We start from the raw sequence: 24,202 nt of genomic DNA, 5'->3' as shown, positions 1-24,202 counted from the left end.
GATCACCCCCTGTCATTGATAACCCCCCTGTAAGGCTCCATTCAGACGTCCGCATGCGTTCTGTGGATCCGATACATGTATCCATGTATCCGTAAAAAATCATGCGGATGTCTGAATGGAGCCTTACAGGGGGGGTGATCAATGACAGGGGGGTGATCCGGGAGTCTATATGGGTGATCACCCCCCTGTCATTGATCACCCCCCTGTCATTGATCACCCCCCCCCCCCCTGTAAGGCTCCATTCAGACATTTTTTTCGGCACAAGTTAGCGGAAATTTTTTGTTTGTTTTTTGTTTTTTGTTACTAAGTCTCATATTCCACTAACTTGTGTCAAAAAATAAAATCTCACATGGACGCACCATACCGCTCACGGAATCCAAATGCGTAAACATTTTTAGACATTTATATTCCAGACTTCTTCTCACGCATTAGGGCCCCTAAAAAGCCAGGGCAGTATAAATACCCCACATGTGACCCCATTTCGGAAAGAAGACACCCCAAGGTATTCCGTGAGGGGCATATTGAGTCCATGAAAGATTGAAATTTTTGTCCTAAGTTAGCGGAAAGTGAGACTTTGTGAGAAAAAAACAAAAAAAAATCAATATCCGCTAACTTATGCAAAAAAAAAAAAAATTCGAGGAACTCGCCATGCCCCTCATTGAATACCTTGGGGTGTATTCTTTCCAAAGTGGGGTCACATGTGGGGTATTTATACTGCCATGGCTTTTTAGGGGCCCGAAAGTGTGAGAAGAAGTCTGGGATCCAAATGTCTAAAAATGCCCTCCTAAAAGGAATTTGGGCCCCTTTGCGCATCTAGGCTGCAAAAAAGTGTGACACATCTGGTATCGCCGTACTCAGGAGAAGTTGGGGAATGTGTTTTGGGGTGTCATTTTACATATACCCATGCTGGGTGAGAAAAATATCTTGGTCAAATGCCAGCTTTGTATAAAAAAATTGGAAAAGTTGTCTTTTGCCAAGATATTTCTCTCATCCAGCATGGGTATATGTAAAATGACACCCCAAAACACATTCCCCAACTTCTCCTGAGTACGGCGATACCAGATGTGTCACACTTTTTTGATGCCAAGGTGGGCAAAGGGGCACATATTCCAAAGTGCACCTTTCAGATTTTGCAGGCCATTTTTTACACATTTTGATTGCAAGGTACTTCTCACACATTTGGGCCCCTAAATTGCCAGGGCAGTATAACTACGCCACAAGTGACCCCATTTTGGAAAGAAGACACCCCAAGGTATTCCGTGAGGGGCATGGCGAGTTCCTAGAATTTTTTATTTTTTGTCGCAAGTTAGTGGAATATGAGACTTTGTAAGGAAAAAAGAGAAAGAAAAAAAAATCATCATTTTCCGCTAACTTGTGACAAAAAATAAAAAATTCTAGGAACTCGCCATGCCCCTCACGGAATACCTTGGGGTGTCTTCTTTCCAAAATGGGGTCACTTGTGGCGTAGTTATACTGCCCTGGCAATTTAGGGGCCCAAATGTGTGAGAAGTACCTTGCAATCAAAATGTGTAAAAAATGGCCTGCAAAATCTGAAAGGTGCACTTTGGAATATGTGCCCCTTTGCCCACCTTGGCAGCAAAAAAGTGTGACACAACTTTTCCCATTATTTTATACAAAGTTGTCATTTGACCAAGATATTTTTCTCACCCAGCATGGGTATATGTAAAATGACACCCCAAAACACATTCCCCAACTTCTCCTGAGTACGGCGATACCAGATGTGTCACACTTTTTTGCTGCCAAGGTGGGCAAAGGGGCACATATTCCAAAGTGCACCTTTTGGATTTCACCGGTCATTTTTTACACATTTTGATTGCAAAGTTCTTCTCACACATTTGGGCCCCTAAATTGCCAGGGCAGTATAACTACCCCACAAGTGACCCCATTTTGGAAAGAAGACACCCCAAGGTATTCCGTGAGGGGCATGGCAAGTTTTTAGAATTTTTTATTTTTTGTCGCAAGTTAGTGGAATATGAGACTTTGTAAGAAAAAAAAAAAAAAAAAAATCATCATCATTTTCCGCTAACTTGTGACAAAAAATAAAAAGTTCTATGAACTCACTATGCCCATCAGTGAATACCTTAGGGTGTCTACTTTCCGAAATGGGGTCATTTGTGGGGTTTTTCTACTGTTTGGGCATTGTAGAACCTCAGGAATCATGACAGGTGCTCAGAAAGTCAGAGCTGCTTCAAAAAGCGGAAATTCACATTTTTGTACCATAGTTTGTAAATGCTATAACTTTTACCCAAACCATTTTTTTTTTGCCCAAACATTTTTTTTTTATCAAAGACATGTAGAACAATAAATTTGGCGAAAAATGTATATATGGATGTCGTTTTTTTTGCAAAATTTTACAGCTGAAAGTGAAAAATGTCATTTTTTTGCAAAAAAATCGTTAAATTTCGATTAATAACAAAAAAAGTAAAAATGTCAGCGGCAATGAAATACCACCAAATGAAAGCTCTATTAGTGAGAAGAAAAGGAGGTAAAATTCATTTGGGTGGTAAGTTGCATGACCGAGCAATAAACCGCTAAAGTTGTGGAGTGCCGATTTGTAAAAAAGGGCCTGGTCACTAGGGGGGTATAAACCTGTGGTCCTTAAGTGGTTAAAGTCACTTTTATTGTGTGTGCTTTGCATAGAATAAATATTTTTAACTTATCACCTTATACATGCAGTATTCCAGTTTTTGAGTGCTCAGACCAATTTATTACCTTTTTCTTATACAATTGTGTTGGTTGGGTGGACCAACGGGGCTTTGAAGCACCATTCCTTTGTTAAAGGTACAGTGAGCCACTATTACTTTTGTCTTTTCTGCATTATTATTTCCTTCCTAAAGGGGATGCTCAGTCTTGGGCTTTTTCTCTACTGAACGGATCACAGTCCCTTCAGTCGGTAGAATTTTTCAGAGCTCTAGGTCTCATCTGCGATGACCAGGATTGGATCTTCCTGGCTGAGACCAAGTCATGTGGTTTACGACAGGGAGAGCGTTCTGCGGAGATCTATTGCTCTGAATTTAGGAGATGGGCTACGAACACGGAGTGGAATGATCCAGCTCTCCGTAGTCAGTTCTGTCAGGGATTGTCTGAGAGGCTAAAGGACTCCTTGGACTTTCACAAAAATCCTGAGTCACTGGAAGCGGCTATGTCCCTTGCTGTACGTATGGATAGACGCCTGAGAGAGAGATCAAAGGTCCCTCACTCTTAGGACGAACTATCATATAACGTGGCGGCTTCCCCTGACACCTTAGGAGGATAGACTCCTGAGTTTATGCCTGGTGATGCAGTTAGGGGGAGCTACCCCTGGGCCTGCTTCCAAGAGTTCTAGTCATAACAAGGAAGTATGTTTTTTCTGTGGGAAAAGGGGACATTTTGTTAATGTTTGTCCTTACGTTCTGCATCAAGGTGAAAACAAAAAAGAAGATGTTTTCCCATCTCACTCTTGGTGGTGTGGGTGGGAAGTCAGAGAACTTACTTTTGCCATTTACTGGTAGTACCCGATTTCTACTGTCTGCCGAGGTGGCGCTAGAGTCCAAAACTGTGGGAATTGAGGTGTTTATTGACAGTGGAGCAGAGGTTAACCTAGCTGATGGTCAGTTCGTCTGTATGCATGGGTTGACAACTAGCGCATTAGAGAAAAATATTTCAGTGTTCGCAATAGACTCTGCACCACTTATTCACAGATGGTGCAGGGCATCCATTTGAGAGTGGGTGATTTTCATCAGGAATTCATTCTGTGTTTTGTGCTGGAGGGTCTGCCTGCTCCATTGGTTCTGGGTTTACCATGGTTGAGTAAACATAATCCTACCATTGACTGGCAAGTGAGACAGATTCTTGATTGGAGTGATTATTGCATGGACAACTGTCTTAATACATCTCTTTCTGTCCTGACCACTAACGTTGTTCACTCTTTTATTTATGATTTTTGGTGTTAAGTTTGAGGAGAATGGTGTTGTGAGATGTTTCCCTGGTGCTACTGCTAGCAGGGATAGACGATGGATCCTTAATATTGTTAGGCAAGCAAAGCAGGAAAGTGAGGTGGTTGTTATTGTCCATCTTGGGACAAATGATCTGGCTTGAAATTAGGTTTCAAAGGTGAAAGAAGCTTTTCACACACTTGGAAAGGATATACGGGAGGTTGCATCAACTGTTTCATTCTCTGCAGTTTTGCCTGTGCATAACCTTCAGCATGACAGGAAGATGCACATTAAGGAATTCAATGTATGGCTTGGTGAATGGTGTCTGAACCAAGGGTTTGGCTTTGTGTCTCATGTTAGCGCTTGTTGGAATGGAAAAGAACTGTACAAGAAAGATGGTTTGCATCTTTCTCTCAAGGGAACGAATGCCCTTGGTGAACAGTTCCAAGTATTTGCTAAGGAGCATTTAAACTAGGAAAGGGGGGCAAAAGAGTGATAATCCAGCAGTCCAACTGCCCCCAGAACAATGCCAGAAGAGGACAGTAGCACAGAGGTTAAGAAATGACAAGCTCAGATTCTTGTCTACAAATGCTCGCAGTTTAGGGAATAAGATCAACGAACTTGAGGCTAAAATGGCATCTGAGAATATATATGTAGTGGCTGTTACTGAGATCTGGTTTAATGGGAGTAATGACTGGGATATAACAATACCAGGGTTATCTCTATACAGGAAAGACAGAGAAGGCAAGTAGGGGTGAGGGGTGGCCCTGTATGTGATATATAGCATGAAATTGTATTTGATACAAGTTAGCGAGAACAATTTAGAGTCAGTTTGGGTTACCTTGCAGCTTGATAATCATAAGGTAACTCGCATAGGTGTGATATATAGACCACCTAGCCAAGTCAAAGAATTAGATGATCTACTAGTTGAGGAAATAGCTAAAATTACATTGAAGGGGGAAGTTATTAGTATGGGGGACTTCAATCTTCCTGATGTAAACTGGAAAACCAAAATAGCTAGTTCTGCCAGGAGTACAGATATTTTAAATTCCCTACTGGGATTATCTCTACAGCAAGTAGTTGAGGAGCCAACCCTGAAGGAGGCCATTTTAGATTTAGTATTCACAAATGGGAATTTGGTATCTGATATTACTGTAGAGGAAAGCTTGGGATCTAGTGATCACCAGTCAGTGTGGTTTACTATAAGTACAGTGACTGAGTCACACCACAAAAAAACTTTTCTAAAATTAGATTAGTGGTATACGAGTCCCTATCAGATTGGAACAGTTTAATTGGGTCCAGGAGAAATGGGACTACTTAAAAGTGGCACTATTGAAGGCAACATAAAATTGCATTAGGCTCGTCAGTAAAAGCAAAAAAAAAGAAGAAACCACTGTGGTATTCAGCAGAAGTGGCCACAAATATATTTAAAAAAAAGACAGCATTTATTAAAAAAAAAAAAAAAAAAAAAACGAGGATGACAGGCAAATTTATAGGATTAGGCAAAGAGAGGCCAAACAAGTTATAAGAGCTTCTAAAGCACAGGCAGAAGAGAAATTAGCTCAGTCAGGAAAAAAAGGTGATGAGGCATTCTTCAGATACATAAATGAAAAAAGGAAACTAAAAAAAGGAATTACAAAATGAAAAACAAAAGGAAGGTATATGGAAGAAGATAAAGAACTAGCTGACTGCCTCAATGAATACTTCTGTTTTTACAAAGGAAAATGGAGGAAAGGGACCACAGTTAGGAAAGAAGACTAATGAATCTGTTGATGCATGTGTCTTTACAGAGGAAGAGGTTCTAAGTCAGCTGTCTAAAATTAATACATATAAGTCACAGGGGCCTGATGGGATACACCCAAAGCTATTAAAAGAGCTCAGTGGTGAACTAGCAAAACCATTAACAGATTTATTTAACCAATCACCGGCAACAGGAGTCGTCCCAGAAGATTGGAAATTAGCAAATGTTGTGCCCATTCACAAGAAAGGCAGCAGAGGGGAATTGGGCAACTATAGGCCAGTAAGCCTGACATCAATAGTGGGGAAATTAATGGAAACCAAACTTAAGGAGAGGATTGTGGAACATCTAAAATTCCATGGATTGAAAGCTGAAAAACAGCATGGGTTTACTTCAGGGAGATCATTTCAAACTAATCTTATAGATTTTTTTGATTGGGTGACTAAAATAATAGATGGCGGAGGTGCAGTAGACATTGCTTATCTAGACTTTCGTAATGCTTTTGATACTGTCCCACATAGAAGGCTTATAAATAAATTGCAGTCTTTGGGCTTGGACTCCCATATTGTTGAATGGATTAGGCAGTGGCTGAGGGACAGACAACAGAGGGTTGTAGTCAATGGAGTATATTCAGAGCATGGTCTTGTTACCAGTGGGGTACCTCAGCGATCTGTTCTGGGACTCATATTGTTTAATATCTTTATCAGTGAAATTGCAGAAGGCCTCGATGGTAAGGTGTGTCTTTTTGCTGATGACACAAAGATTTGTAACAGGGTTGATGTTCCTGGAGGGATACACCAAATGGAAAAGGATTTAGGAAAACTAGAGGAATGGTCAAAAATCTGGCAACTAAAATGTTATGTTGATAAGTGCAAGATAATGCAACTGGGGTGTAAAAACCCAAGAGCAGAATATAAAATGAGTGATACAGTCCTAACCTCAGTATCTGAGGAAAGGGATTTAGGGGTCATTATTTCAGAAGACTTAAAGGTAGGCAGACAATGTCATAGAGCAGCAGGAAATGCTAGCAGAATGCTTGGGTGTATAGGAAGAGGAATTACCAGTAGAAAGAGGGAGGTGCTCATGCCGCTCTACAGAGCACTAGTGAGACCCAGTACTATTTGCGCAGTACTGGAGACCATATCTCCAGAAGGATATTGATAATATGGAGAGAGTTCAGAGAAGAGCTACTAAACTGGTACATGGATTGCAGGATAAAACTTACCAGGAAAGATTAAAGGACCTTAACATGTATAGCTTGGAAGAACAACGAGACAGAGGGGATATGATAGAAACTTTTAAATACATAAAGGGAATCAACAAGGTAAAAGAGGAGAGAATATTTAAAAGAAGAAAAACTGCTACAAGAGGACATAGTTTTAAATTAGAGGGCCAAAGGTTTAAAAGTAATATTAGGAAGTATTACTTTACTGAGAGAGTAGTGGATGCATGGAATAGCCTTCCTGCAGAAGTGGTAGCTGCAAATACAGTGAAGGAGTTTAAGCATGCATGGGATAGGCATAAGGCCATCCTTCATATAAGATAGGGCCAGGGGCTATTCATATATATATATGAATTCAGTATATTGGGCAGACTAGATGGGCCAAATGGTTCTTATCTGCCAACACATTCTATGTTTCTAGGTTTCTAATATTATTCCCGGAGCAAAGATGTCCAAATCTAGGTTATTTAACCTCTCTGAACCCGAAAGAGCGGCCATGCGAGAGTATATTGCAGAGAGTTTGGCTAAGGGATATATTAGACCTTACAAGTCCCCAGTGGAGGCGGGGGTTTTCTTTGTAAAGAAGAAAGACTGAGCCCTTAGGCCATGCCTGGACTTCTGTGAGCTCAATCGTATTACGGTCCGTGCCCCTTCCTTTGATTCCTGACTTGTTTAATCAGATTGTGGGTGCTAATGTGTTCTCCAAATTTGACCTTAGGGGGGCCTATAATCTGGTCAGGATCAAGGAAGGGAATGAATGGAAGACGGCGTTTAATACCCCAGAGGGTCATTTTGAGAGTCTGGTCATGCCATTTGGATTAAATAATGCTCCCGTGTTTTTTCACCCTTTTGTTAACAATATCTCTCATCATTTAGTGAGGAGGTTTGTTGTTGTGCATCTGGATGACATATTCATTTATTCTCCAGATATGGAGACTCATCAGGATCACGTGAGACAGGTGTTACAGATCCTAAGAGAGAATAAATTGTATGCTAAGATGGAGAAGCGTGTATTTGCATTTCAGGAAGTGCAATTCCTGGGTTACCTACTCTCATCTTTAGATTTTTGTATGGATCCTGAGAAGGTCCGTGCTGTGTTGGACTGGGATCGACCCAAAAATCTGAAAGTGCTTATGCGGATTTTGGGATTCACTAACTACTACCATAAATGTATTTTGAACTACTCGACTGTGGTCAAACCTGTGGAAGATCCTAGTCCGATATTGTCTGAAGGGGTAGTATCCGCCCTATATCCCGACCTTGAGGTAGAGGTGTTGGAGGCCCAGGTAGATGCATCGGATTCTTGTCCTCTGGGGAAGTTGTTTGTTCCTTCTGATTTACGTCACAAGATGTTCGAGGAACATCACTGTATGGTTCGCACAGGACACCCTGGGAGCAGATCCACTGTCGATCTCATCTATCGTAGATTCTGCTGGCCCAGGCTGTGGAAGAGTGTTGAGGACTATGTGTCTGCTTGTAGTACTTGTGCACGTGCTAAGGTGACACATACTCGGCCTTCCGGATCTTTACTTCCGTTGCCCATCCAATCCAGACCTTGGACTCAATTGTCCATGGATTTTATCACAGATTTGCCTAATTTTTCAGGAAAAACTGTGATTTTGGTAGTTGTTGATCGCTTTAGTAAGATGGTGCACTTTATAGTATTGCTAGGTATAGCTAATGCTAAAACTCTTGCACAAGTGTTTGTCGATAACATTGTGAAATTACATGGTATTCCTTCTGATGTGGTGTCTGATAATGGGAATAATGAGTTTGTTTCCAGATTCTGGAAGGCGTTATGTACTCATCTGGGGGTAAAATATCCTTCTCTTCAGCCTTTCATCCTCAGTTGAACGGATAGACTGAACGCACTAACCAGAATCTGGAGACTTATTTGAGATGTTTTGTCTCGGAGAACCAGGAGGAGTGGTCTTCATTTTAGTTTTTAGGCGAATTTGCCATAAATAACCATAGACAGGAGTCCACTGATAAGTTGCAGTTTTTTGGGGCATATAGGTTCCACCCTCAATATGACACATTTTCTGGTACGGAAACTTCTGGTATACCGGAAGAGGAATGTTTTTCATCTTCTTTGTCATCTATTTGGCGGAAGATTCAAATTAATAAAAAAATGGGCAATAAGTATAAATGTATGGCTGACAAGAGACGTATGAATGGTCTGGACCTGAGAGTGGGTGATTCTGTGTGGCTGTCCACAAGAAATATTAAGTTAAAAGTACCTTCTTGGAAGTTGGGTCCAAGATTCATTGGTCCATATAAAATCATTGCCATTGTTAACTTGGTTGCCTTTTGTCTTGAGCTCCCTCAGGCTTTGAAGATTTATAATGTGTTCCATAAGTCGTTGTTGAAGAGATATGTCGAACCTGTTGAACCGTCCTCCTTGCCTCCCCTGCCTGTCATGGTGGACGGTAATCTAGAATTTCAAATAGCCAGAATAGTGGACTCCCGAATTCTCCGTAGATCCCTCCAGTTTCTCATCCACTGGAAGGGTTACAGATCAGAGGAGAGGATGTGGGTTCCAGCAGACGATGTTAATGCAAAGAGTCTTGTGAAAGCTTTTCACAGGGCTCATCCGGATAAAGACGGTCCTGGGTGTCCGGAGACCACCCGTAGAATGGGGGGTACTGTCACGTTCCCGCCTGTGACAGGGACTAGAAAATCGAGGAGACTGGCTGCACGTGATTGACAGCATATTTGGTTTTACCTTTCCGAGTTGTTGCTGGGGATGACCACACCTCTTGTCTCAGGTGTAGCTTAAGTGGTCATTCCTTCTCCTCTATTTAGTCTGGCCTCACCCATCATGCTATGCGGTTAACAGCTCCTTGTTTGTGGAAGTCCTGGTGTTGGTTCTCTCTGAGTTACTGCTCGTCCGCATACTTCTGGAAGTTAAGTGTATCTTCTATGTTGTTTGTTGTTTTCCCCTACCTCCTGATATTAGGCCTGAGGGGGTCTCCTATTCCTTCATCTGGGAAGGAATAGGCCATCCGTGTCCTGACACTATCGTCAGGGCCCTAGTGCAACATGATCGCTGTCTTGGGGCCACATTCGACTCTGATCTTACCTTTGTTCCCCATATTCAATCACTTACACGCTCTTGTCGTCTGCACCTCAAGAATATCACCAGAATCCGCCCTTTTCTTACGGTGGAAACGGCAAAAGCTTTAGTTGTTGCCTGGCTTCATACTCATCTTGACTACTGAAACGCATTACTAATTGGTCTCCCTCTAACTAAACTCTCCCACCTTCAGTCTGTTCTAATTGCTGCAGCCAGGCTCATCTATTCATCCAACCGCTACACTGATGCTACTAGTCTGTGCCAGTCACTTCACTGGTTGCCTACCCACCACAGAATAAAGTTCAAACTTCTCACCCTCACCCACAAAGCTCTCCACAGTGCTGAACCTCCATATATCTCCACCCTACTCACGCTCTCCTTTCTGTTAGCGACCTAAGATTAAGAACCTCCATAATTCGAACCTCTCACTCCCGTCTTCAAGACTATTCTTGAGCTGCACCTACTCTTTGGAAGACTCTGCCCCGGAATACTAGGTCAATTCCCAACTTCTCCACCTTCAAACGTGCCTTAAAAACACATGTTTTCAGGCAGGCTTATCAAGCTACCTAAAATGACTTTTCCCAGACTAAACCTTTCCTCCACCAACTCCTCTGGCCTAAACTCGACCCTCTAGTAGTCCCAAACCCAAAGCAGATCGGCCAACACCACTACTGTCAGTTCAATAATGGCTCAAATCCTACTAATCACAATCAACTACCTTATGTGTCACCCCTAATTCCTCATAGATTGTAAGCTCTTGCGAGCAGGGCCCTGACTCCTAGTGTTTCAGTTGCATATTAGCCAGTTACTTTTGTTTTGTACATGAACCCTATGAATTTGTAAAGCGCTGCGGAATATGGTGGCGCTATATAAATACATTTTATTATTAATATTATTCCTACTATCAAGGTCTGTTCATACTGATAGCAGTCAGGGCTTGGCGTAGGGACTCACTAGGTGTGACTATTTCCTTTTCCCTAGGTTCCAGGCCTAATATCTTTTCCCTTCCCTTCTGTGTCCAGTGTGGAGTGTATTTACCACACTGCGCCGTGACAGTGCTCTTTCCCTCTGCAAAGCCCTTAAATGTGGATGTCAGTATTAACCACGGCAGCTAATTTTCAGCGGTGCCTGCGGATACAGCTGCTCCTGTGCCTGCCTGATCAGTGGGCCATACTATTCTGACACTGATTGGGAAGTCACTTCCTACAGTATCGTACATGCACCGCACTGGTCGGGAAGGGATTAAAAATGTGTTCAACAGGAGTGCAAACAGCAACTATACATCAGAATATATATTTTTCCTTCAAATATATATTGTCATCAGAATGGCCAAATGAGATGTAAATTTTGGCCATTTTTTTAATATTTTTTTTGTATTAATATGACAATTTTATTAGTGTATACACAATCATGGCACAAATATATTCAAAATAACAAAAACTACATTGACTCAATTTCTTTATTGTTATGTTTAACTTTCTTGCATGATGTCTTTATGTATTTTCTCTCTGCAATGAAAAAGCAAAAAAAAAAAGTATATGTTTTATATGAAATAAGTGGTAAAAAATAATAATATGAGTGATGGCTGAGCAACAAGTGTATTATGTATAGATGCACTAAAAGATGAAAACATGAACATAATTTCCTCAATGTAGTTGGATTACTGCCATACCCATTTCACATGTGGCCCACCAAGTAACAACCCCACGCCCTGTAAAATTTAAGAATGAAACTGGATTGCACATCCTCAATACAATGCTTTTATCTAATAACGGCTTCTCAGCATAATTAACATCGCTTCTCAGCGCAATATATAGTATACCTACCCCTACGTTGCATACTCTACATGAGGCATTGGTATACAATTTGATCAAAAAGCATAGACCCACTCACCAATCACCTGGAGTAAATGGGGAGTAGTGCTGATACCCCCACTACTTGGCAAGAGATGTGAATTTTGACATTATATCCAACCCCAAATGCCTGGGCCAGCATCCGCGTTGCTTCTGATACCGGCACGGCCACCGCTGCATTGGGCCACAGGGGGCACCCAATAGCAGGCCGCAACAGGAACGAGACTCCCTAGGGTCACCTGCGATGCTAGTGCTGCCCATTGCAGCCTGCTATTGGGATTCCCATTGCAGCCTGCTATTGGCTGGCACCACACACCCCTCCGATTGCCGGATGTTTTGATACACACAACGGGGAGATGTAGAGGCGGGTACCGGGGAGCGAGGTAATTACAATCTGTGTTAGGGACATGGGCATTTGGGGGGGGGGGGGGGGCATTTTTGCGGTTGGATAACCCCTTTAAACATTTGCTTCTTATAAAGATTATTAAATTACTGCAAAGGTGCACTACAAAATATGCAAATGAAAATACAAGGCTAAACCCTTACACTAGATGTTAAAATGAGACTTTACCCAATATATTCCGTTCAAGAACATATCAGAGCCCGCACACCCCATCAAGGTATCTCAGGTGGCGCGGGCTCTGATATGTGTGTGAACACTGTCTGATATGTGCTAAGGTCCGACTCACAGCCAAGCTTCCACAAACCTCCAAAGTGAGATCACAAATACAATGGGAGGAGGGAAGAGGCTGTAAGCCCCACCTATAACAGGCTAGTGTGACACAGGCTACCAGGTGCACCAGAATGTTACCAAAGATTAAATAAATTGCACATTCCATAAATATAGAGACAAATCACTAAATAAAGTGGCCTAAAGAGACCACTTTATTCAGTGATTTGTTCTTATAAAGGTTATTACAACAAGAGTTCCCTGAGTGTACATCTATCTACAGTATATAAACATTTTCGAATGCTCTTTCTTACCTAGAAATACTGATTGTTGTCTTCCGCCCAATCGGAGAGGTAAATAAAACATGCACCATTATTTAAAATCATGCATTTATTTATTTTTTCTTTAAAAAGGTTGTACGGGTTCTTCACCATTTTATGCTCCGATGCTCTCCCTTGTCATGCACTGAATCACGCAGGGCAAAGGCTTTTTCTGGAGATCTGGTGATGTACTGGGCTCTCCATGGGGAAAGCTAGGTGGAGGCTTCCACGGCTAGAGCAGCGTTAAAGTCCACCCATCAGTGCTAATGTACTGATGGGCTCTGTCTAGCAGTGTAAAAATATAAACAAAAAAGGGAGAGCATCAGATGATGACATGCTCCAATGCGCATGTCAGGAGGTCTGCCAGGGGAAAATGGGGATATGTCCAAACCTGGACAACTCCTTTAACACTTAACAGTCTGTATGTCTGTGATACACACAGACATACATTCTGTGATACACACAGACTCACAGTCTGTGATACACAGAGACTACAGTACATCTTAAAAGAAACAGGTCATACCTTTGAAGACAGTCAAGTACGTGTTTTGGATAGGGAGGGAGATTGGTACAAACGAGGTGTGAAGGAGGCCATCCACGTAAAAAATTGAGAAGCCAAGCTTGAATAGAGGCGGCGGCGGGGGGGTTAGACATCTATTGTCTGCCACATACAATGCTGTCTTGATACCTTTTTCTGGGAAGTCTTTATCACCTACTGACTCCAATTAGGATAATGGAATCAACACCTTTGACCCCATGCTGGCTATAATGACCTCTGACCCCATGCTGGGTATAATTACCAGATGTTGATTCAGTTACATATTTATTCCCAGAGAATTCTTCTACCGTCACTCAGAATTGAGAAAGCTTGTTGGAAGAATGAGTGAAACGTTTTCAAGAAATCTACAGTACGTCCAGTTGCCTTGATTTATTCTTTACAGATTTAACAGTCTGTAATTTTTCACTTTTTTAATGCATGTAATAACTTTTCATTCTTCTTGCCAATGTTCTGGGCTATTGTGCTTTACTGATGGTAATACATTATACTACCATGGCAGGTGCGTTCATTATAAAACGTACAGTATTTGTAAACAACATTTTTGGAGTTTTGCACATGGAGCATATATAATGAAATGACTTGGTGAGCCTATTCTTGAACACGTTACATATAAAAGCCCATGGAAAATACAGGGTGACTGCAAGTTCATTGACTGGCCCTATGCCATGATGATGGTGATACTGAAATACCAACCATACTGGGAACTATAATCGCTTAAAACTGAAAGGCAAATCTGATGGAATCATCAAAATGAATACATAGTCTCTCTTTCAGTCGATTCGATGAGACTGGGAAACATTTTTTCAACGGAAAGTCTTGTCCATTGCATAACCTAGGAGCATCAAGATTCCGAATCACAATGATGGGAGACCCAACTTTCAGTTGCAGACGATGTGGTGGCATCCCAAGCGGGTTAAGAGAGTTGAGTAACTGTTGGATAACATATAACTTTTGCAGTTAAAGTAATATTTATGATGTGTCCCCAAAGAACTGAAGCTTTAAGGCAAGTATTAATTTCATCAGCTGCCGTCGAACTTGGTATGACAAGAATTTTTTTTGGGGCAGTCACCAGCTAAAACTAATAGAGCTCCTCCCATCAGTTTACTATTCCTCTTTAAAACTTGTAAAGTTCTATCAAGAGCTTCAAGCTATTTTTTGTGTGCAACAGTGCATTCATCCGACATGATAACTTTGCATGTTTTAATATTTCCACCCGAACCCTTGTTTTGCTAATGTTGCATATGGGATTCTGTTCCTTAGCCATGTTAAAGTATAATTTCAGTGCTGAATGGCTGTTTGTCTTCCATGTATTAGTGTGGATGCAATTTCAGATGAAACAATGGCACATGCCACACAATTCTGTGCTGGAATTTCAGCAACTAGTAAATTAATCATAAATACTTCCCTAATTCCTCTGAGGAAAATAATTCCATCTGTTCCCTTTGATGTAATCCAGTGCCTTGCAAATGTATTCCTACTCCACAATATTTCAAGTTACACCCACAAACTTAAATGGATTTTATTGGGATTTTATGTGCTAGACAAACACAAAGTAATAAGTATGTCTAAAATGAATGTTTTTTAATAATGTTTAATAAATAAAATTTAAAAGTGTAAATAGAGTCCAACTTTGTGTAATTGATTATCAGTATAACTACAGCTATTCTGTGAAGGCCTCAGAGGTTTGTTAGAGAACATTGGTGATCAAACAGCATTATGAAAACCAAGGAACACATCAGGCAGGTCAGGGATAATATTGGGGAGAGGTGTAAAGCTGGGTTTGGTTATAAAAAAAATATCCCCAACTCTGAACATCTTAAGGAGAACTGTTCAATCCATCATCCAAAAATGGAAGGAGTATGGCACAACTGCAAACCTACCAAGACATGGCTGTCCACCTAAACTGACAGCCCAGGTAAGGAGAGCACTAATTATTGAAGCAGCAAAGAGGCCAATGGTTACTCTGGAGGAGCTGTAGAATCTGTCCACAGGACAACTATTTGTCGTGTACTTCACAAATCTGTCCTTTATGGAAGAGCGTCAAGAAGAAAGCCATTTTTGAAAGCATGCTAAAAAGGAATACAATTTGCAGTTTGCCACAAGCCATATAGGGGACACTGCAAACATGTGGAAGAAGGTGCTCTGGTCAGATGAGACCAAACTTTAAAGGAGTTGTCCAGGTTCAGAGCTGCATGCTGCAGTTTTCTCTCTGGCCAAAAATCCTGAACACTTGCCGGAATGCCGGATCCATTTCCATTGAAATGCATTAATGCCGGATCCGGCCCCAAGAGTTCTGGCAAAACGGATCCGGTTTTGCGGTTTGCGCATGCGCTGACCTTTAAAAATGAGAAAAAAAAATATACCAGATACGTTTTTCCAGATGACAACTGGAAAGACGGATCCGGTATTGCAATGCATTATTTGAGACGGATCCGCATCCGGATCCATCTCAGAAATGCATCCGTTTGCGCCCGGATTGCTGGAATCCTCTGCCGCAAGTGTGAAAGTACATTTAGAAAAAAAAGAAAACCAGACATATTGGGTATTGCCGCGTCCGTAATGACCAGCTCTATAAAAATATCACATGATCTACCTCCTTACCTTAACGCCGTAGAAAAAATTTAATAAAAACTGTGCTAAAACAATAATTTTTTGGCACCGTACATCAGAAAAAGTGCAAAACCAATCGATCAAAAAGGCGTATGCCCCCCAAAATAGTACCAATCACCTTATCGGTCAAAAAATAAAATAAAAATATGGCTCTCAGAATATAGTGACACTAAAATACTTTTATTGTGTTAAAAGTTATCCAAACATGAAGTAGACATATGGTAAATGTAAAGTAATAACTATCATATGAGGTATCACTATATGTTTTAAAAGCAGAGAAATAGAAATTTGGAAAGTTGCTAATTTTTCCAATAATTTTTGTAAATTTTGTATTTTTTTTAAATAAAAATGAAAAATATTGACAAAAATTTACCACTATCATGAAGTACAATGTGTCATGAGAAAACAATCTCAGAATGGCTTGGTTAAGTAAAAGCGTTCCAAAGTTATTACCACATAAAGTGACACGTCAAGGTGAAAAATGGCAGGGTCCTGAAGGGGTTAAACATATTTATAAGGTGGTTGTGTTGATGAAACATCTGCTTCAAATTCAGCATCGGGGATTTAATTGAATCATTAATTCGCTCCCAGTTGCTTGTCTTCTATACAGTACATTTTTAAAGAGTTTGGTCTTTGATCAGGGACAGATAACAAAGATCATATCTTGTGCCCATCTATCTCCTAGGATCCTAGACACTACATAGAAGCACAGCCTTGCCACAGAATAATCCGCGAAGGAAGGTCTGAGTTGACCAAAACGTTTGGTTTAATATAACTTGTGGCTTTTTTAAATTTACAATACAATATTGGATAATTTTTTGGATGTCTGACTTTCCACAATAAAATTATGAACTAATTGCATCAAATCTATTGGAGTGCCGTGAATATTCTTATGACTTGTCTGGATTACACTGAAAATCTTACAGCAACAAACTGCAATGCCTTGCCACCCTTGATGCACTGGTTCTTTTATTTGTCTTTTTCAAATTGGACCTATTGCTGTTTCAAGCTCTCTGCAGCCCTTATGTATTGACTCTATCCCTATCTATTTTCATTTGGGCTTGATTCTGTTCCAGTGTCTCTGCAGCCTTTGATGTACTGGTTCTTTCCAACAATACTTTAAAGAACATCTGTCAGCATGATCAACCCTATCAAACCAGACATACTGCCTTGTAGGGTTAATCATGCTGATTAAAACAACTCCCTTCTTTCTTTCCGTATGTTTAACAGCTGAAGAGATATCTGCTCCCTTCTCCCCTTTGAGTGTAGATCACAGGGGTGTTACAAAAGCAGTGCTCCAAGGCCTCTGGCCAGACCAGTAGAGCTCGAACTTGCTCATTTCCATATAAATTAAAACGCAAATAGCTTTGCAGCTGTTCAACATACAGACATATGAAAGGTGTTTTAATAAGCATGATCAACCCTACCTGGGAGTATGTCTGGTTTAATAGGGTTGATCATGCTGTTAGATGACGATAAAGTCAGGTCTTATGTTTTTCTGCGGTTTCTGATGCCCCTAAAGCTCTTTCCCACTCATTCATTGGTGACATTCAGTGGCGTATTGTCAATATAGGCAGACCACCCAGTTGCTATGGGGCCCGCGGCACAGGGGGGCCCGGAGCGCATGCAAGGGTTCGGCCCTACGTCTACGTAAAGCTTTATTTCCCACATGGTCAGACACGTCAGACTGTGCAGCACTGTGGCCAGGTGCAAACTCTATCCACTGGACTGCACTGGTCTAGCATGACTGTGACAGGTGAGTGAGGTGTGTGCGCCATCCCAGAGGTGTGGGGGGCACTATAGTGGACTGCTAAGCTGTTGGAGGTATTACAGGGGAACGTTTAGGCTACTAGAGACACTAAAGGGGATCATTTCAATTACTGGGGGCACAATACGTGGCATTTAAGCTACTGGGGACCCAATAAGGGGCTTTATAATTACAGGGGGGGGGGACTCTGGGAGAGAATAATTAGTATTAATTATAATTAGGAGACCCCTGTTACTATAGGGGGCTGTCTATAATGCACTATTTTTACAGTATAGTATTTGGAGGCATTGGGCAGCACAACGGGCACTGTATTGACTGCCCCCCATGTCTCTGGATGTTTTCATCTGCGTAACGGGAGGAAGGCAGTGGCGGCTGTGGCATCAGGAGCAATGCCGGTGCAGGGGAATGAGTTAAGTAAGGTGCCCGGGCATTTTTGGGGGCATTATAGGTGGGGGATGCATCATCAGCAAGGAGTTCAAGGGGTTATCCTGGGCATTTTGGGGGGCATAATAGAGGTTAAATAGCCCCTTTAACCCTTAGAATACTAGAGTTTTTTGTTTTCATTTTTTCATTTTCTTTTCTCTTCCCTATCTTCCTTGAGCCATAACGTTTTTTATTTTTCAATTCACATAGTTTTATGAGGGCTTATTTTTTGCGGGAGTTGTACTTTAAAGGGGTATTCTCATCTCACTTATTCATCCTTCCCTGCAGTCACTCTGCTGGTAACTTCCTGGTTTTCTGCTGCTAAGGCTGGGCGGGCTTAGGCAGCTAGAGTGAAGGCCGGCCACACCTCCTTATGACATCACACTGAGAGCGGAGTCCTTACTTGCTAGTTCATGTGAAAAGAATGAGTCATCAGTCTGGCAGCCTGCAGTGTCTGTGAGGCCCCTCCCCCTGCTGGGGAATCCTCAGAGAGCTGTGATAAGTGAGCTCAGTGCACAGTAACACGTGGCTCTTCTGCATAGTTTTGCACAAAAAATCTCTGTCTGATCTTTTACAAACCCATTCTGTGCATCAAAAACTATAATTCCATATTATACATTAGCTCAAAAGCTTGTCAGCTAGTAGACTTCTAATCTGTGTTTTTGTCTCCCATAAAACACGATCAACCCCCACCCACCAGCACTGATGCAGATTTGTTTCCATTACAGCTGTACTCCAGTTGTGTATAAACCTTACACTATGTATCTGTATAGATGCATATACAGCTCAGCTACATGTGGCTACTCCAGTACCCTAACATCACTTTGGCTGAATGGCTTCCTATACAGCTCTGCTACATCTTTATTCTACTCCCCCACTAGAACTGTGTCTGAAAAGCTTCATATACAGCTCTAATAATAAAAAGTATTGTGTTATCAATACCTACCTGTTACTTGAATCCTGCTGACAGCGCCATTCCAAAAGGTTCAGTTGCTTTTTCTCCTTCTGCCCTTATATACAGCTCTGCTACATCTGTCTGTTTATCTCTTCAACCAGCACTGTGGCTGAACAGTCTCATATACAGCTCTGCTACATCTGTTTCTCTCTTCCATCAGCATTGATGCTGACCCACCACATATACATCTCTGTTACATCCGTCTATTTCCTTCACCATTAGTACTGTGGCTGAACAGTGCTTATTCAGCTCTGCTACATCTGATTCTAAACCGCCACATACACATCTCTGCTAAATCCGTCTATTTCCTTCACCATTAGTACTGTGGCTGAACAGCGCTTATTCAGCTCTGGTACATCTGATTCTATCTTTCACATGCATTGATTCTAAACCGCCACATATACATTTCTGCTAAATACGTCTATTTCCTTCACCATTAGTACTGTGGCTGAACAGCGCTTATTCAGCTCGACTACATCTGATTCTATCTTTCACATGCATTGATTCTAAACCGCTACATACACATCTCTGCTAAATCCATCTATTTCCTTCACCAATAGAACTGTGGCTGAACAGCGCTTATTCAGCTCTGGTACATCTGATTCTATCTTTCACATGCATTGATTCTAAACCGCCACATATACATTTCTGCTAAATACGTCTATTTCCTTCACCATTAGTACTGTGGCTGAACAGCGCTTATTCAGCTCGACTACATCTGATTCTATCTTTCACATGCATTGATTCTAAACCGCTACATACACATCTCTGCTAAATCCATCTATTTCCTTCACCAATAGAACTGTGGCTGAACAGCGCTTATTCAGCTCTGCTACATCTGATTCTAAACTGCCACATACACATCTGCTAAATCCGTCTATTTCCTTCACCAATAGTACTGTGTAATGACCGGCGTCACGCACAGGGAGGGAAAAGGGAAAGCCCTGCCCAAGGGAGAGGGAAAGGTGGTGACCCCTGACTCACCTTGCGGCTGGCCCCTGACTGCCCTGACGTCCCTAGACGGGTGCCTAAACCCTGGCTTTCCCTAAAATGAGCCCTGGATAGTGAGCGGGCCGGTGGGATCGCTAGTCCGCACCACTGACACTAAGAGGGAAACACCAGGGAGAGGACAGACAATACAGACAAACACATAAACCCAGGTGGGCGACCACAGCAGACCACAAAGGTCCAACAGGGATCCGGAAGGAAACGTTCTGGACCAACAACCAGAGAACGCAGCAACACAGCTCCAGAGGGTCAGTATAGAAGTCCAGGCAGGAAGCTATATATCTGGCAACCAGAGAAGTGTGAGAGGGGAATATAAGGAGGTTGGGAGTGCTGGACAATGAACAGCTGAGGAGAAGGAGCTACGGATCCCTGAGTGAGCCAAAAAGGGTTGCAAAGCAAACCCAGAAAGCTATCATAAGGAAACAGCCCTATCTTACATAGAGTGCGCAGCCAACCGCTGCGACTTCCTGACCCCGGGTATAACGGAGTCAGGCGTGGTTCTTGACACCCTCGTGACAGTACCCCCCTCTCTACGAGGGGCCTCCTGACACTCAGGACCAGGTCTCTCAGGATGAGAGGCATGAAAAGCCCGAACTAGCCTGTCGGCGTTTACCTAAGACGCAGGAACCCACATTCTTTCCTCGGGACCGTAACCTCTCCAATGCACCAGATATTGAAGAGAGCGGCGGACCCGACGAGAATTAACAATTTTGGATATCTGAAACTCTAGATTACCATCCACAACAACAGGAGGGGGTGGCAGCAGTGACGGTTCTAGAGGTGGAACATATTTTTTGAGTAACGACTTATGAAAGACGTTATGGATTTTAAAAGTCTGAGGTAGCTCCAGGCGAAAAGCCACGGGGTTGATGATGGCTACAATTTTGTAAGGGCCAATGATCCTAGGACCCAGTTTCCAAGAGGGAACCTTTAATTTAATATTCCTAGTAGACAACCACACATAGTCATTCACTCCTAGGTTCGGACCTGGCGACCGTCTCTTATCAGCCATGCATTTGAATTTACCTCCCATATTTTTCAAGTTAGCTTGCACCTTCTGCCATACCGATGAAAGAGATGACGAAAACCGTTCCTCTTCTGGAACCCCAGAAGACCCCCCCTCTTTGAAAGTACAGAATTGGGGATGAAAACCATATGCACCAAGAAATGGTGACTTGCCAGTGAATTCCTGACGACGATTATTTATGGCAAACTCAGCTAACGGTAAATATGATGACCACAACTCTTGGTTTTCAGACACAAAACATCTTAGATATGTCTCAAGGTTTTGGTTGGTACGCTCAGTCTGTCCATTCGACTGAGGCTGGAAAGCTGAGGAAAGTGTACCCCCAAATGGGAACAAAAAGCTTTCCAAAATTTAGAAATAAACTGGGTACCCCGATCCGAAACAACCAGGAAGGGACCCCGTGAAGCTTCACGATTTCACTGATGAATACCTGAGCAAGAGTCTTAGCATTAGGTAGTGCAAGTAACGCAATAAAGTGTACCATTTTGCTAAACCTGTCCACTACTACCAAAATAACTGTTTTACCCGCAGACAAAGGTAAGTCAGTGATAAAATCCATTGACAGATGTGTCCATGGTCTATTGGAAATGACGAGTGGTAATAGAGACCCTGCAGGACGTGTATGCAAAACTTTTGCGCGCGCACAGGTAGAACAAGAAGACACAAGATCCAATACATCCTGACGCAACCTTGGCCACCAAAAACGACGAGACAATAGCTCCAAGGTTGCTTTACTACCCGGGTGCCCAGCAAGTGCTGAATTATGATGTTCCTTTAATAATTCGAAACGCAGGTTCAACGGTACAATTTATCTGAGGGGCAAGAGACCGGGGCGTCCCCCTGGGCCTCTAACACCTTCCCCTCCAGAGCAGAGTGTACCGCAGAAACAACCACTCCTCTTTGAAGAATGCGTACGAGATCACTCACATTACACCCTCCAGGGAAACAACGAGATAGTGCATCAGCCTTGGTATTTTTTGCCCCAGGATGATAGGTAATAACAAAGTTAAAAAAAAAGGGGATAAAGGACGGCTCACCTCTGGTTTGGGATGGCAAGGTGCACCAAAACAGATGTTGTACCCAATCACCAAGAGCAATAATATTAAAAAGAAGTAGAATGGGCACTCATATATCTAGATCACAAGGTAGGCAAAGTGACTCAAATAATATATTAATTTATTAATAGCGATAAATTGAACAAATTTATATGAGCAATACACAGTAATGTTATACCCTAAACAGAACTAAATTCCCTAAATCGACATAAATTGATAAAACTTATATAAAATTGATAAAATAAGCATGCAACTGTCCACTGTTATAGCTGATAAAAAATCAAAGTGTCCAATCCAGTGTTAATAGGTCCAGTCTAACATTAGCAGATGTAACACAGTACTTTTGTCTTCTATTATCTACAACAGTGGTTGACAGCAAATATACCTCCAGAAAAAAGATAAATAGATCAGTGAGTGGATAAATGAATAAATAATAAGTGCACAGTGATTAATGGTGACCAATGGGTAAAATGCAGCATAAAATGTTACATAAAATCCACTGGATCAACAATATATAGTTGAAAAACAATTGGTGAAATAATGTGTATAAATAAATATATATATATTTCTGAAGAGTCAATAAAGTGGCTGTATCCCACTGATGCCGCAGTGTTTCTTTACTGGTAGGACATGTGACCTGAATCCTGGCTTGGTCCGTACAATTGTCCACAAATATATTCAATTTAAGCAGATATCTGCCTGAATAGGCTGTATATTTGAACAACCGCAATGGACGCGGCAGGATACTTGAGTAATAGTATAAATATGTCCAGCAATATTACGCAATATTCAATCAGCAAATCAAGATGTTTGGGCAGCAATATACATATATCCAGCAGTATTATGGAGCTGAATGGCTCTTACTCACATATCGTCCTATTCCCACCGTGGCGTCCCACGTGGTGTAGATGCAAACAGGACTTGCCTTTGGATAACACAGCTGAATTAGCTGCTAACAATGCTGTATCCACCCGGCTGTGAGCAGAAGTGCTGGCTGTGTCACGCTGCAAATCCACGTCCAATGTCTTTGCTTGAGGAAGATAGATATTCTGCCTCTTTGGATCGATGATAATAGTTCTTTTAGAAAGCGCTTTCAATCCAATATAGTAAAAGGTTGTTGCCGGTGTATTGTCAGATCCAATTGCGCCTTGCCAGACGCGTTTCAAAGGCTACCTGCCTTCTTCCTCAGTGGCTAGTTTGGGTCTGACTAACTTGCCGGCTTTTTATCCTCCAAAGGGCTCTTTAATAAACCTGAAATGGACCCAAAGGATCTGGATCCAATTTCCTTATATTGCGATAATCATGCGAAAAATCTGCGGTTTTTTTGCGCACATGCGATTTTTTTGTGCGATAATCCTGCGATAAATCTGCGGTTTTTATGCGCACATGCGTTTTTCTGTTTTGTGTATTCCTAAACCAACCAGAATCATTATACATATCAGATTTTGCATATCAAATTATACAATAGCTAGTTGCAGTTGGGACCCATGAAGATAATAACATTCCATATCACACATTCTTCTAAAATACAATAAATATACAACTTATAAACCTTTAATGGTCTTATATTAAAAAACATATTAAATAATAGGGAACTTCTATATAGGGTCTAAAATATAAAAGTATAAAAATATAAAAAATTTATATAAAAGATTATCAGGTATTATATTCTGTAGGAGACTCATATATATTTTCTTGTTGGATATAATGCAATAAACAATGTTCCATGGGGCTCATTCCCTGAAATGGTTCGGGCGGAGTACGTGGGATGGTGGTATATGTGGACACTTTGATTTTTTATCAGCTATAACAGTGGACAGTTGCATGCTTATTTTATCAATTTTATATAAGTTTTATCAATTTATGTCGATTTAGGGAATTTAGTTCTGTTTAGGGTATAACATTACTGTGTATTGCTCATATAAATTTGTTCAATTTATCGCTATTAATAAATTAATATATTATTTGAGTCACTTTGCCTAC

The 24,202-nt window shown here is 41.5% G+C and overlaps 1 protein-coding gene across 4 annotated transcripts in view; it reads right to left on the bottom strand.

Moving 5' to 3' along the window:
• L3MBTL2 (L3MBTL histone methyl-lysine binding protein 2) overlaps positions 1-24,202 on the bottom strand; it is a 517,603-nt gene that overhangs the window by 38,647 nt on the left and 454,754 nt on the right. For 2 of the 4 annotated variants that reach the window (XM_044301291.1, XM_044301289.1), the window contains exon 17: positions 11,341-11,479. The exons of the other annotated variants lie outside the window; for them this stretch is intronic. In XM_044301291.1, coding sequence (XP_044157226.1) covers positions 11,443-11,479 — 37 coding nt within the window. In that variant the 3' untranslated portion in view covers positions 11,341-11,442. Of the gene's footprint in view, positions 1-11,340; positions 11,480-24,202 lie in introns of those variants that run through there. 4 annotated transcript variants of the gene reach the window in all.

This window comes from Bufo gargarizans, chromosome 7 (genome assembly GCF_014858855.1).
Source record: "Bufo gargarizans isolate SCDJY-AF-19 chromosome 7, ASM1485885v1, whole genome shotgun sequence".
NCBI lineage: Eukaryota > Metazoa > Chordata > Amphibia > Anura > Bufonidae > Bufo > Bufo gargarizans.
This window is presented reverse-complemented; position numbering and strand designations above follow the sequence as displayed.